Here is a 15,638-nt window from a genome sequence, read left to right as displayed (position 1 = left end):
TTGTCTTTTAGAAAGAACTTGTTTAAGATTGCTACCATTTAATCTTACAAGTATAATTATATATTTCACTGAATGGCAGTTTTTGTCTGTTTAATTATATGTTGTTTAACTATTAATATTTTTTTTGTATTTCACTAAACTGGATAACCAAATTTGGGCTGAATATTGAATCTACATAAATATCAGAGTTATCACTACATATTTGACATATAATACTTGATTGTGTTGCAAGTTACCAAGACTTTCAGGGTAGAAATGCTAACTTCCACTGCTTCTTTGATGCTGTTTGCATGCAGATGAGTGTAGTTGTTTGTGAAAGAAACAAACCTCCCATAGAAAAAACAAACAGCCTGCCCAGAGTTCAACCCCCCCTTAACTCTACAACAATTGCATCGATTAAATCAAATTATATTTATGGAAGGTGTGTGAAATGAAGCACAGAAACTCTAAATAGGCTGTGGGAAAGGAGTGATCCATAGCACAAGCTGCAGTCATAGTTCCTAGTTATCCAGTCAGCCTATATACAAAAGTATGCAGGTGCTCTTCAGGACCACAGAAGTAATTCTCTTTGGATGGAAACAGGAATAAAAGGTGGAGGGAGAAGCCCTAAAAGGGATAAAAGATAAAGATGGAGCACACCCTGTTTCATCTCATGTTACTGTAGAGCCAAGATACAAAAAGAGAATATATCTTAAGACAGAGCTATAGTTTTATAAAATGTAGCTTAAGTGTTTTGAAGTATTTTATGTATTCACTATTCAGAAGTATTTATGTATTTTATGCACATCCAGTTTTGTGCTGCTTCCGAGAAAAGATTTAGTCTTAAGTCTTTGTACTTGTCACTCTTCTTTAAAGTTAATTCCTTTCCATCATAGCTGATCATGGTAAATAATACAAATAAAAGATTATTTGTATCCAAGAAAATTCTTTTAAAAATATTTTCTGAGTCAATGTGAAGGTGTACAATTTACCTCTACATGTGTAAAGAATTACATAGAAAATATAGAATGAATGAAGATTTTTTGCATTAAAAGTTAAGACTTCCTGAGAGATGGCCTTGTTAATGATAGTGTTCTATCTAAAAGATAGAAAAAGTAGAAGTAAAAAATATCTGTATCATACCAGGAAAGGGAGATTTTTGTTTTAAGTTTATTTTCTAAATTCTGATTCTGTGATTTGGCTGAATGCTTGAACTCTGTCTAGAACACTTTTTCTGATCTATTCTTCTTCTCTTGCTTTTCTACTTGATTTATCTGTTAACTAACATTTTTACTAATATTACTGTTTCCAGACACTAGGGACATTGCCACATTATTTTTCCATGTGTATTTTGTGTAACAGGTTGAGCATCCTCAGCGGTCCAAGAAAGCAGTGTGGCATAAGCTGCTGTCTAAACAGAGGAAACGAGCAGTAGTGGCCTGCTTTAGAATGGCACCGCTGTATAATCTGCCAAGGTGAGAGCTATGTTGTTCTGTCTTTCACAAATGCACTAAGGTTCACACAGAGCTATTTGGCAAGCTCAAAAGGAAAAAAAAAGAAAAAAACATCAATGGATAAACTGCTTGGTACTATAGTTTGTACATTGCTTTCTTTTATTAGATTTAATGACTTTTTTCTGTCTTCTGAAAAGAATGACAAAAAGTATAATTTTCAATTTCTGATTTCAGGTCAAATCCTGAACATTAAAAAAATTATTTGAGCACAATCCAAAGTTATCTATTGCTGTTATCTTAATATTTGTATTTAAAATATAAAATGATTTTTAAAGAAAAAATATAGCTTGCCAAAGTGGCAATTTATTTTATTTATTAAGTTTCTTTAAATTTTTATTTATTATCTTTTTCTAAATAATTTTTACTGTGTTTTAGTATTTTAGTGGGACGCGGTTTTAAATACAACATTTTATCGTAAATTTTCTTTTTAAATGTGTGCTTTGATAGGTTTAACCATAGGAATTTTGCTTCCCTTTTAAATTATTGTTGTAATGACTAGACGGTTCTTCCAGCTAAATGAAATATTGACCAAATCTACTTTTTAAAAGTTTACAGCTTTTGTTTTTAATGTTCCTTTTTAGACACCGAGCCGTCAATCTCTTTCTTCAAGGCTATGATAAATCTTGGATTGAGACAGAAGAACACTATTTTGAAGACAAACTGATAGAGGACTTAGCAGTATGTCTGGGTAAAAGGGTCATAGGGATGTATTGCGGATTAACATTCATTTGTACAGTAATAATTACAAATCTGTGAAGTAGCTAAGATAACATTTAAGTTATCTCTACCCAAAAGGATGAGCTATAACCAAGTCACACTGACAGCTTTTTTAAAATTACTCATGGTGGAGATTCCAAAATTCCCTCAGGCTGCTTGCTTCAGGGCTTCAGTAACCTTTTATAAAGCTTTTATTCTAAATTACATATCAATTGCTGTCATTCCCCTATCTCTTATCTTCTGCCCTGTGGAGAACTGGAACAGCTATTCCCTCCTGTTTTGCAGCTAACCTTTGTGTATTTGAGGACCAAACATAATCCACATTAAAGACATTTAAGTCAAAAGGTTAGAATATGAAACTAGAGGCATCTAGTCTTAGATCAGTCAGTTCCTTAGAAGCTGACAGAGTCTGCTTCTTCACAGAAGAGTTCTCTTGTCAGGGACATGAAGATTTTTCCCAGTGGTGAAGTGTTAGAGCCACGACTTCAGCCTTGTAAACACCTACAGTGATTTTCATTTAAGTCTGGGATCCTCATCCCTTACAATTGTCTCTCTGAAAGGTAGCTTTGGGGCAAGAACTAGTGTTAGGAACTGATTCAGTTTCTGGGTGGTCCAACAGATTTCAGAGAGTCTGAAATCAGTCTTTTTGTTGTAAGGAGAGCCTGCTCTCTTCAATAGAGAGAGGAAGCTAACTGTAAAATTTCTATTAGAAAAAAGTAATAATCTGCTATTACTGCTTAAAGTTTATGCTTAAAACCAACTACCCAAGTTGTAAACAAATTTTAAAATTAGGATCAAAATAGTAACAGGGAAATCAGCAGCAACGAGCTCAACACAGACAGACCATGGTAGTTCAGTTTTGCCAGCACACATGCAGAATTAATTTCTTGTGTCATCCTCATTGCATGAATAAGCTTTATGAAAGAACAAGACACTTCTACACATGTTTACTTTGTATACAGCCTTTTAAACTGATATCCTTATGTATCTCAACACAATACAAGTGTTTTAAATAGTGCAGGTTCAGCCTCAAAAATAATTGTATTTTAGCAGCTGGGAGCATGAATTTGCAGTGGAACATCATAGGTCTTTGCACGTGTGTGTGCATGTGCAGGGGTGTACATGTAAAGAAATAACCCAGCATGGTCATTTGGCTACACTGTGGTGAAGGATTATCTCCTTACCTCCACAATGAACCTATATAATTGCTTAGTTATTAATAACTTCTTACCAACTGGTATCTTGAGTGAAAAACTGTCTCAAAGAAGACAGAAACAGACTAGCCTGGCTTTTATATCATCCTTTATTAAAAAAAACTACAGGAATTCCCTTGTAGTTCCTCAAACATATGGATATGTGTGTTTCCATGCTCTCTTGGGAAGAGATGTACTGCACCTTCCATTCAAAAGAGTACACAAAACTCCATGAGTCTTTTAAATAAATTTGCATCACATTTATGCTGCCTTAGAGTACTCACTCACAGAAGGGTGAGGGTTTGATTTCAGCTTTATGGAGCTGACACAGAATGCTTTGTGGACATCATGAAAGATGTGGTTTTGTTGCTGATGGGGGTTGTAAGAACATTATGTTTAATAGAAATTCAGATTATATATAAAAATAAAAATAAAAAAAAATAATTATAATAATAGTACCATTAGATTATATAGAATAATATTTTTTAAGTTTTCAAGATTTAGAAATAGCAGCTTCAACCCACCCAACCTATTTGCTTTACCCTCTTATGTTTCATTCAGGTAAAGGTTTTTGTTTTACACTTAAATAATTATAGGGAAAATGTCTCAAGACATTGAAAATTAAGCATACTTATTTCCCAGAAATGTAAGAAAATCATTGATTCTAGTGCTCATGCTGTGCTTAATAATGAGTTCTACTTAGCTCAGTCATTGGTGAATTTGATCCTCCATTTAATTTCAATAAATCTGTGTAAACTAGTGACACTCTAACACAACTTCTGCCCTTTTGTTTCATCAGTTTTTATAGCATTAGGGAGATATTCTGGTTGATAACATTATGAAGTACAGAATACTGCCAGTTAATTAAAGAGAAAGGTCAACGTTCTAAAAAAGATTGAATTAAAGAGCAGGGGAAGGCATCCATAATTGTTCTGGTCTTGTTATTGATACTGTAAAAACTATCATACACTGAAAAATTTGAAATGATCCTTGTATGGCCATTATGGAGTGGCATATGAAGCAGCCATTGTGCATAGACATCAGCTGAAGGGAATTCTCAGCTGCTACCAGTCATGTTTGGTACAGCTGCGTGGGAAAGCTGGGCTTCACAGGCTCATAGAAATAGCAGTATTCATAGACATCTAGGAACATTCCCACAGAAATCTGTTTGGCATGTGAAATTTGTTTTCTTAATAGACAACAATCCATTTTCCTTTATCTCTGAAGTGGCCAACCCATATTGCTTAGCATATAGCATATGGCAATATAATAATGTATTACTTGGGCTGTCTTACCAATGCATGGAATTCTTTTTATCTGTATTTTGGTGTACAGTGCTAGATGAAAGCAAGGAGGAAGAGTGGGTGTTTTCTTTGAACTACCAGATTCTTCGTAGAAAAAGTGTCTGGATGAAGCAATTTTGCTAGCAACTTGATAGGCAAAACTTACTTTCTGAAATGTCTTTTGGCAAATGATAAGTCAGAGGACACGTTTGTATAGATGCTTTTCAAAACACTGCTTTGATCGTTGTCATTATAGTATTTAGGGCTACATTTTTCTTTCAAGGAAAGCAAACTAGAGCTGTCTAAAACGGAAACAAAATAATCACATAAAAATACCCCCCTTTTTATGCATTTATATGTTGTTATTATTTGACTATTATTGAATCGTATATAATTTTTTTTACATTATTGATTTGTCATCTCCTAAAATTCTACATTCAGCCAACATTACTGTTGTTGGTAGATAGATCTCCTTGTGTCTAAAATTGTTGGTAAGGTTCACATTTGGATTTCTTCTCCCTCAAAGTCTCTCAGTGTCTCAGTGAGCAGTATACCTAGCACAGACTTGAAATGGGATCCTCATTTTTATCTGCTGAAGCTAGTTAACAGAGCAACAGACAGTTTAATAGTACATGATGGCATCTGGTTGCCACTAGTTTTGGATAACAGAGTAAAATATTGTCGTTCTTTTCCAAATCTAGGGAAGAAGGTCAGTTTTTATGGGGAGAGGAAATCCAAAGCTTTGCAAGTGGTATCATCTTTGTAAGTTTTCATGGTCATAAACACAGTCGGGGTTCAGTTTTGCCATATTTTGCTTGGAAGTTGCTTTCTCCTGGTTGTTCAAAATTACACATGTTAATATTTAATGTTTAGTAAATTGCACAGAGTAACATATTTTCACTATAGATAATTGAATATGCTTTAAAATCTTTTTTTTTTTTTTTTTTTCCCTAAAGAAACCGGGAGAGGAACCACCAGAAGAAGATGAAAGCCTTAAAAGAGTTGATCCTTTACATCAACTTATTCTGCTATTCAGTCGAACAGCCTTGACTGAAAAATGGTAGGGATGGTGTGAGAGACTACAGAGTGTGTGCAGATTTTAAGATTACTCCTGTATTTGAAGTCATTTATGTCTCTTTTCAAGTGAGGTTGCATAAGCTAGCCCAAAACGTGCGTATGAACACATGGTGAGTTTGAGTTACACTCAAACCTCTTTAGCTTGTGGTATGTAGAGATTTTTACATGACTTTTTCATAGTTATGGATGCTGTGCACAGGGCCCACCACTCCTCTGTCTCCTGTCTATGTTCCTTATTGACAGTTACAGTCTGAATATGAAACATACTCTAATTAGAAATAAACTATATTCACTTTACTAGAAGGTGTTTATGAATTTCCAAGTACCATGTTTGTAGCTGTCTATACTTTTCTATTTGTATAAGTTAGCCAAGTTTTCATTTTCCAAAAATGTTTTGTAGTTATTTATGAGCATAGAAATTATTTTAAAATATTTTATGATGTTTAAAAATATTTTGGCGCTTCAGTTCTTCTGTAATGACTCTAATCTTCCTCATTTTACCTTTCCTCTCTCTATTAACTAGCAAATTGGAAGAAGATTTCCTGTATATGGCTTATGCTGACATTATGGCAAAGGTAACTCCTTTGATACCTATTGCTTATTTTGTGTTTTAATTAAGTTAGTGAAGAAGAGATATAATTTGTAAAGTGTTATCAGTAAATTGTGAGTTATCAGCAAATGTTTTCTTTCTACATGGTATCAGAGCTGCCATGATGAAGAAGATGATGATGGTGAAGAAGAAGTGAAGAGTTTCGAAGTAAGATTATACTTGTTTTGTTTTTCTTGTCATGTTAGACATTATTTCATAGCTTCCAGCTGACATTTATGTTTTTGGTTCATGGCTTACTGCAGCTTATTATGCCAGTGAACTGCATGTCACAAGCTGGATATGGCAGATATGAGTCCCCAGATTAATATTAGTGAAACAAAAACATGCACAGTATTACATAATATATGACTAAATAGAGAATAATTTAGTGGATCTTACATATTTATATCATTTAACTTTTTAGTTAGGTATTACAGATAGTAACTTAGTCTAAAAGTCTGATAATAACAGACTGTATCTGTTAAATTATTCTGCCCTACCTTCAGTTTGGATTCTTAAGACACTGTAATACTACTTTTTGCAGTGGTCATTTACATTCAGTACCAGTAATTCTACAGTAGTTTTATGTTCATATATATATTAGTGCTTCTTAATAAAATGTGAACTTCTCTTCACTGGTACTGCTAAGATTTTTGCTTGTGTTGAGAATAGGAAATCTATATTTGTTGCTGTTAAATGTTGAATTTTTACTGATCATCACTGTTTAAGGATACATACAAGTTGATTACAAGTGTGTTGGGTTCTTGTCATGTGCTTGCTCTGGGATCTCTCTCTCTTTTTCCATTAATAAAATGGAGTTTGCAAGAATTTTGTCTCTACTGAGACTGAGGGAATTAGCTCTTTAATTTTTAAAAATATTTTAATGTGTTTTGGCATATTATGATTCTGACATTAAAAAGTGTATCTTTTGTCTTTCAAATCAATTAGTACTTACATTTCATATCTCTACTAAAACACAGAAACATGAAATGAATACTTTTATGTTTTCTTAAAAAAATTCTAAATATACTGATTGATTTGCTGTAAAACTATCTGTGCTATTCTGATTGTTAAGGAGTGGTTTGGGTCCTGTTTACTTTTACTCCATTATTTTATAGAAATATAATGTTCTGTACATTTTCTACATGATGCTGCATGATATGGCACTGAATTATTTAAGTACATATTCCCTATTTGACTGTATAAAGAAGTCGTGAAGAATACCAATACTAAATTTTCTTCAATCATTCAGAAGTCCAGTTGAATTACAAGTAATATAGTCAATATATAAACTTTTGTCTCTTGGTAAATATCTCAGTATTAACCCAAATTTCAGTGGGTTTTTCTGAGTTTTTTTTTTTCTTTTCCTCTGGAAAATGTCTTACCAATAACAAAGAATGTTTATTCCTATATGCTCTTATCAGTTAGCCTGTACATGCTTGTTAAATATCAAAAGCCTCATGCTTATAGGTATGAAAATTGTTAAATAGGAAGAAAATGAGGTGTAGAAAAAAAATTATCACTAAGGAATTTGTTAGTTCTCCTTACCCAAATCATAACGGGTTCTTTGTTCAGCATTCAATTTTTTGTCTTGAGAGGAGATCCTATTCATTTGTTTCTCTTTATTATTTTTCCTGTAGCTGTGTAACTTATGTTTAAATAATGTATTTATATGTTCAAAAGACAATTTTGTGTATGTATTTGGTCAGTCACCTGCAGAAAAACATTTTGGACTTCTTTTTCTTATTACTATTTCGCTTCTTGTCCTTGCCCTTGCCCTTCCTTAAGGTGACAGGATCACAACGCAGCAAGGTAAAACAAAAAAATATGTGTGTATTTGTCTGGGTCTAATTTTGTGATTTTTCAGGCCCAACATCTTGGATAAGTTCATCTAAAGGGTCTTAAAATTATTTTTAGCATTTCAGTTCCAGCATGACATCTCTACCAAAACCGTTTTGTGCGCAAGATCTTTACAGATTTCAGGAATTATTTATGCAGAATATGCCATGTAGAATTGTGGTACTGTTTTGGGGAAAACAGAGTGTCATTTGGCTTGTACATGTTGCTTTGCTGTTCATGCCTTTTGTGCATCAGTTATCTTCTTTCTGGTTATAACTTAATTTGAATTACTAAAACAACCTATTCAGCTATTAAGGGAAGGTAGTTATACTTTTCTTCTGTATCTAAGCAGACTCATGTTTGTGATGTAGTGGTAGAATTCTGTTTCCAATATTTGTTAGAGAGAGCATCAGTCATGTCTGATTCTGATCCCTTGGAACTGAGTCCTTAGCTTTCATCATTATAGTATTTGACAGAAACTCCTTAGATACTCCTTACCTTAAATGATTCCTAGTTCTTCCATGTTTTCTCTTAGAACATAGAGGCAATAGCTCTGAAACTTCAGTGTTGTTTTTTTATTGGCTCAATTTCTTACACAGCCTCTTGTGTCTCATCATGAGAGCATAACCATTTGTTTGTGAAAGGTGTCCCCTGGCTATGCAGCAGACCACTCGCCTGCTTCATGCAGGTAGAAGTCTCAGTTCCCCTGTTGACTCAGGCCACTTGCTGCTTGTGCTGCAAGGCTGATATTCTGGGACAAGGTATGGTGTGTGGAGTAGCTACATTTTGGTTCTGAGGTGTTTAAATACAGTTATTTGTGCTGTGGCTAATGACAGCTATAGTAAGTAAAGATGGCTTGCTTGAGATCTGAAATTCAGAGATTTAGCTAATGGTCAGACTTCAGTCAGTAACTTCAAATTTTGTTTCCTATGGCAATGTAGGGAAACAATTGTAACCTTCTCCATGGAAAAGAGCAAGGTAATTTTGACTGTTTTGTTTGCTAGCCTACTATTAACATTCAGGTCATTAAAGAAAAAGGTTTCCATCCATCTGTGGGGAGAGACGATGTTTATCAGAATCAACTTTACTCTTACTCCTCCAAAAATGTGCCTGAAGGTCTGTTCCACCTTCATATGATAAAGGCATTATCCTGGAAGATGAATTTGCTCACAAAAAATATTTAAAAGGTATTTTAATTGCTACAAACACAAAATGCATATTAACCTCAAAGAAAATATGTAGGCAATCTAATAATATAATTTATGTTTAAAATTCCAATAATTCAGCTGTCTGAGTACTACATATCTATCACTCTGCTTACCTGGTTGCCATACACTAAATCTTATATGCTCCATAGAGATTTTTTTTCTCGCTGACTGTGAAATATTTTAAAAAGGAAAAAAAGCACAACAAGAAATAACCCTTGCTTCCTTCATACATGGCATTTAATATTTGTGCAGGTGTGAAACTGTACGTATCAGCTGCGTGTGTGCTTGTGTGCACATTTGTCTGTTTTCTTTCTGTCTGGTGATCAAATTTCAATGTTGAAGGCAGTTCTTTTATTCTACTCTGTGTGTGCATGTGAAAAGAGTGACTGTTCAGTTTGTATGGGGATAGAAGTCTTCTGCTCCTCTGGACTTTAAAAATGTGTGGCATTTGAAGTCTTTAATCCTTTCACAGTCAAAGCAATAGAAACATTTGGGCAAACCTAGAATGTGATGAAAATGCTGAGTGTATTTTATTGACTGGGTTTTTTGCCCATGTCTCATGCAGTGTAGTCTCATTTTTGTACAATTAATCTGTATTAGGTTAATAGTGTGAACAATAGGGATGTGGCAATAATGTTCTCTGTATGTTAGTATATTCCTGTCAGCATTTACCTGCTGGTATTTGCTTTGGGTTACTACAGTTGTCTTTGCCCCTTCCCCTTTGTCTCTAAGTTAACTTTTTATCATATTGGACTCAATGGACTCCCTATAAACTTGGTGTCACTGTCTCCTTTGAATCTATCTGATAGGAAATTCTTTCAAATCAAACTGTTTCACTAGCTGAATGCAAATAATTTTCTGCATTTGAGTCACCCCTACATATTAATGTGTGCTAAATACGTGTAGGATGGGAACTCAAAGAAAGAGAAAAATTAGCTCATATTTTTAAACTCCTTTTTTATTAAATTGATTTAAATTGACTCTTCACAGGAAGAAAAGAAATGGGCTTCCTATGTCAGTTCTTTTCATTCCTGTTACTGGTAGCAACTTTGTTGATAAACTTCTGTATTCACAAATTTTTGGACAAAATGATATATTGCGCTGTCACTTACCTCAGACAAAAATTTTCAAGTTTCTGTAGATACTAATAATGCAACCTTATAAGGCTCCAGCCCTTTGAAGTTGGTTGTCTTTATCTCTTACTGTCACAAATCCTGAATAAACCACTGAGTGTCCATACACCACATATTTACAATAAGTAACTGTTTATTAAATGAATTATACTCAGACTCCATATTCAATTTATCAGTTCTAAGAAAGCAAATATTCCAATAACACTATGTAAAAATGTGCTTTTCATCAGTTTTTCCTATATTTAATGGATTGTATGGAATCTAATGCATGGTTTCACTCCCTACACTACAGAATCCATTATTTATTCATAGAATAGTTTGGTTTGGAAAGGACCTTTAGAGGTTCTTGAGTCCAAACCCTTGCAACAAGCAGTGGTGCTTCAATGATGAAGTCCAAAAGGAGTAATTTAGGAAAAATCCAATTTTATTTATAGAGCAGAAACCAGCATATATTGAACTTAAAAGGTTTAAAGTACATATGAAGATGTATATGTAAAAAGATACAGAAGTATTATGCATGAGTACTTGATATTTTTATTGCATAGCTTATACTTATGCATGCCTAACATTGAAATGAGCAGATATTTTGCCAGTGTAAGATCTGCCTAATGAGATTTGTTCTCTGGACTAAACAGAAGTCTTGAAAATGATAAAATATTCAATTCAGAGGAGAAGCATTCATCTTCTAATAGCTGAGTTGAAAGCAATTTCTGTTCTTTACATCTTTTTATTTATCCTCTTTAACTTATTTTCGTGATTTTGTATGAAAAAAAAAAAAAAAGAAAGAAAAAAGAACACACATCTTATGCCAGCAGTCTATCTTTTGGAGCTTAGCAGTGGCAGCAAACAAACCTCTCCAGATGTCCAAACTCCAAGGAGGCCTCCAAGAATCAGTCTCTGTATGAATTCCAAGAAAATTAAAGAATGTCAGTGACACGCTTACCAGTTAAAGCTTCTCTTTAGGTTTGGCAAGTTAGTTGCCTACAAATTCAAACTAAAACTTATGGTTTTGCCCAACATATTTTGGCATATGGTTGCATAATGATTTAAAATCCAAAAACCAGAATGAAGTAGAAAATATTTGGGTCTCTGTTTTCCAAGAGTATGGTTCTAAAGTTTTCTTGGTTTGGTAGGTTTCTGGGAAAAGTCTATAATATGAGAACACATGTATGTACATCTATAAATAGTCAACTTTTTCCTATATAAGTGGAAAACATCCAAGATAAAATAGATTTGTTCATTGGGGATTGATTTTTTTGGGGAGGTGTGTTTCTTTTGGTTTATCTATTTTATTTAAAATTCTGTTTAATTTTTTAAAATGTTTCTTTTAGGGAAGTATTTTTGCTATTTTTGTAATAGTTTGGTGAATGACAGAAAGTTCAAATCATTGGCTAATGACTTTGGTGGTTTTCTTGACTTCAACTGGCAAGCAAGAGGATGCAGTGCAAAAAGCTGAAACTCTTAGCATAGGTAACAGTGTAAACAGTAAACATGTTTTAGAGAAATGGGGATAACCTTATTAATTTAGTATACTTTGTAGGCAATGGCTGGCCCACTTCCTGTTAGTGCTGCCATCACATATATATTTATATACATGTATTGACTTGGCATGGAGAGTACAACAGTGAAAATGCATTGTGAAGCTGAAGAAGGAACCATGATCTTTGTGGGTTATCATCAAAGAATGGTTGCTTTTAAAAGAAATGCTTGTCTTTTTTTGTTAGTCGATTGATTTGTTTGCTTGGTTTTGGTTTTCTTGTTTTGGTCTTTTTTTACTAATACCCTAGACATCTTGAATTCCGTGGGAAATGTTGCTTCTCTCATTTTAAGCTGTTTGGCAATGCCTCTTTCTACTGTTCTTCTATACTGCCATTGCAAGAAGTTAGTCTTTAGATTATGCAGATACATCCTCACTGGAAGCATTCTTATAGATCTTTGATATTCTTATCAAAAATATTATACAATGACAGTAGTATAGCTGAGTTAGGCTTGTGAAGAATAAATTTTGCAATGAAAGAAAGATGAAAGGGTGTTGGGTCTAAAACCAAAAGTACCTGGAAATAGGAAATAGTTTTTAAGAAAAGAAAGACTGATCAATTTTCAGTGGCTTCTGAAACAAATGAAAATATTTTATTGTAGCTGTACTGAACCTGTGATGTCATGGTTTTCTGGTGGTTTGTGTGTGTGGTGTGTGCGTGCGTGTGTGTGTGTTTCTGTTTTGTTTTTGTTGAAGTCCCAGGAAGAGGTTTAAACATGAAGGCAAAACTTTCAAACCCTAGCATGGCTAAATACAAAGCAACGCTGCCATTTTTTTTTCCTTTTTGTGCCTCCATCTAGATCTGTCACATAATTTAAAGCAAAAAGAAAGATACAATTTAACCACAGGAGAGCTAATAGTGTGAAAAACCCTGATGAATTTTGTTTCCGCAGCACGATATTATCAAAGATTTAAGAAACAAATTTGCCAGCCTCGGCGAGAACTCTCTGGTAACAGCATAAATGTCTGTGTTGGTTTGCTTTTGAGTTAAAGGTTTCTTTTTCATTCATTTGAACATATTTCTCTTTTTTACCTCTTCTTTTTTAATTTATTACTCATACCCTCTATTTAGCAAGCCTTCATTTTTTAAACCTCTTCCATCTTCCAATGTATTTTTCCGTAACTTGGATGGAAAGTTTATGGCAGCAAAGCTGTCATTCTGGCTACTTCTGCTGCAGCTGTTCCTGCTTTTAGGTCATACATGTTTTGGGCGTTGTGTTTTTGGACATGATACTAACTGGTTGTGTCATGTTCCTTTTGAGTAAGCTTTTTACCACGCCATCTGAGAGACTCACTGTCATAGGGCTCTATGCAACTTCCATTTTGCAACTTATACTGCTTAGTCATCCTCAATTCTCCAGCAAACTTCAATTTACCTGATGAAACTTGAAACTCATCTGGAATTAACTGTGCCTTTATGTTTGCTCTTTATGCTCTTTGTGTTTTCGGTAGTAGTTTAAATTACAAAAAAGAAACTTCACCATTGCTCAAGCAACGCCATGCAGTATTGTTTCTTGCCGCTAGAGAATACAAAATATAAAAGCACAGTGTATTCTATCAAATATTCTGTTAGTAGGGGGACAATCTATATTATAATGATGTGTTCTGAAAAAAATTCTGAGATGCTTCTTTTACTCTGGTATTCAGCAACAACTTGCAACTCAACAGCCACATACTGAGCAGTATGAAGTTATGGTCACACTATAGAAGATTATTAAGAGTATGAACTGTTGTACAAAAACACAGCACAAAAGTGCAAGTTTGATACGTGCAGTATATATATAATGAACGTGGGCTTTGAACTAACCTAATGATTCACAATTGAGATGACTCTTTCCAGATAAACTGCTAAAAGCATTTTAAAGAAAAATACCAAGTGGAGATTATTACTTGAACCTGTTAATTATTTGTTCAATAGCATTGTATGTATTAAAATGGTTCATGATGTTGCCATAGAGCCCATATACTAAGAGAAAACCAAGAACCTTTGGGGGATTGATAGTAACTCAAATCTCATGTTAAATGACTGGAATTTTTATTCAGGAAAAAGAGATGGAAAAGCAAAAACTTCTGTATCAACAAGCCAGGCTGCATGATCGGGGTGCTGCTGAGATGGTTCTGCAGACAATCAGTGCAAGTAAAGGTAAGGTTTTGGTGTCTGGATTAAATTTTATTTCTTATTTATAATGAACTTTGAAGTGATTTTGTTTTTTACTGGGCGAAACATTCAGATGTTTGCCTCTAATATTTGCTTTCAAAATGAACTCAGAAGTTCAAGATTTTTGACAGCTAATCCAGAGAAGTATGATGAGTAATTTTCACGAGGCTATTGTTTCTTTTGGAGTTATAATTAATTTTTCTAGTGCTAATTTTGAGGATGCATGAAGTACTTCACAGCTTTAGCAGCATTGAGTGACAAAACTCTGGAATGTGTACAGTTCTGAAGTAGGTGTGGACTTAAGTCCTTTTTTTATTTAATATTCTCCAAATATCTGCTTTATTGATGTACTTTGATAAAATATTTCAGAAGTTTAAATGACGCTTTCTTCCCTTAGAAACCATTTTATTCTAAGGTTTTATGCTTTCATTTTTTTCTTTTGTGATTTGTTTCTGCAATAGTGATATTTTAAAAATTCCTGATTACAAATTTTGTTTACTGTAGTTAAATGCTTGGGTCACTGTCATTTTCTGAAGAAACTAGAAAACAACCAGATTTTCATGCACAGGGGACACATTTTTAAATTTGGAAGCTAGCTTATCATTGTGAGCTCAGCCTTAAATCAACTATTGGATGCTCTAGTGATTGAAGAATGGTTTATATTCACTGAACTCAGTTATTCCTACCTTATATCTTGTTTCTTCTGTGTACTTTGTGTGCATTACACTTTGTGTGCATTACAAAGTGTGCATTACACTTTGTCCATAGGCACTCATGGAGAAATTAAGGAAAAATAGGTCAGTTTTGCAATTAATTGAATGGATAAATAAATTAATAAAACATTATTAATTTTATATATGATCCAAAAATATTTTAAAATATTTTTAAGGTGAGATGGGGCCAATGGTTGCAGCTACCCTAAAGCTAGGAATTGCCATCTTAAATGGAGGAAATTCTACTGTTCAACAGGTAAGCTACTAGTTTCTTCTACCCATTCTAGCCAGTAAAGGTCTTTATACCACTGTCATTATTACTGCAGTAGCACATTAAGTAGTGTGACTATTTGTCACACACTCCTTATCCTCTTACTCTTGTTTGCAGGATAAAATCGTATACAGAAGTACCTTTGGGTATTTCTTATTTGTTTACAAGGCTAAAAGAGATTTGTTTTGCATGTAAGGGGGATAATTTATGTTATATCATTTACTTCTGTAGAAATTCTTTGGGAAGGAGAGCTTTCATGGGAGATTGCCATTGTCCTATAGCCAGTAGAGCAAAATTGGTAACCCCAGTCTTCACCAAAAAAATGATACACAGCTTCAGAAGTCCTTAGCTTATGTACTGGAGACTCTTGCTGATAAAAGCAGAGAAAATCTTGAATAACTAATCTTATGTAAGATAATTCGGTGCC

General features: G+C 33.9%; 1 protein-coding gene across 1 annotated transcript in view; it reads left to right on the top strand.

Annotated features, from left to right (window-relative positions):
- Positions 1–15,638, top strand: part of RYR2 (ryanodine receptor 2) — a 416,925-nt gene that overhangs the window by 354,359 nt on the left and 46,928 nt on the right. The window contains 7 exon segments of the mRNA XM_056487752.1: positions 1,342–1,454; positions 2,075–2,171; positions 5,643–5,746; positions 6,287–6,338; positions 6,467–6,520; positions 14,113–14,212; positions 15,117–15,196. Coding sequence (XP_056343727.1) covers positions 1,342–1,454; positions 2,075–2,171; positions 5,643–5,746; positions 6,287–6,338; positions 6,467–6,520; positions 14,113–14,212; positions 15,117–15,196 — 600 coding nt within the window.

Source organism: Oenanthe melanoleuca, chromosome 3 (genome assembly GCF_029582105.1).
Source record: "Oenanthe melanoleuca isolate GR-GAL-2019-014 chromosome 3, OMel1.0, whole genome shotgun sequence".
Taxonomy (NCBI): domain Eukaryota; kingdom Metazoa; phylum Chordata; class Aves; order Passeriformes; family Muscicapidae; genus Oenanthe; species Oenanthe melanoleuca.
Note: the sequence above shows the minus strand (reverse complement) of the source record. Positions and strands in the feature narration are given on the sequence as shown.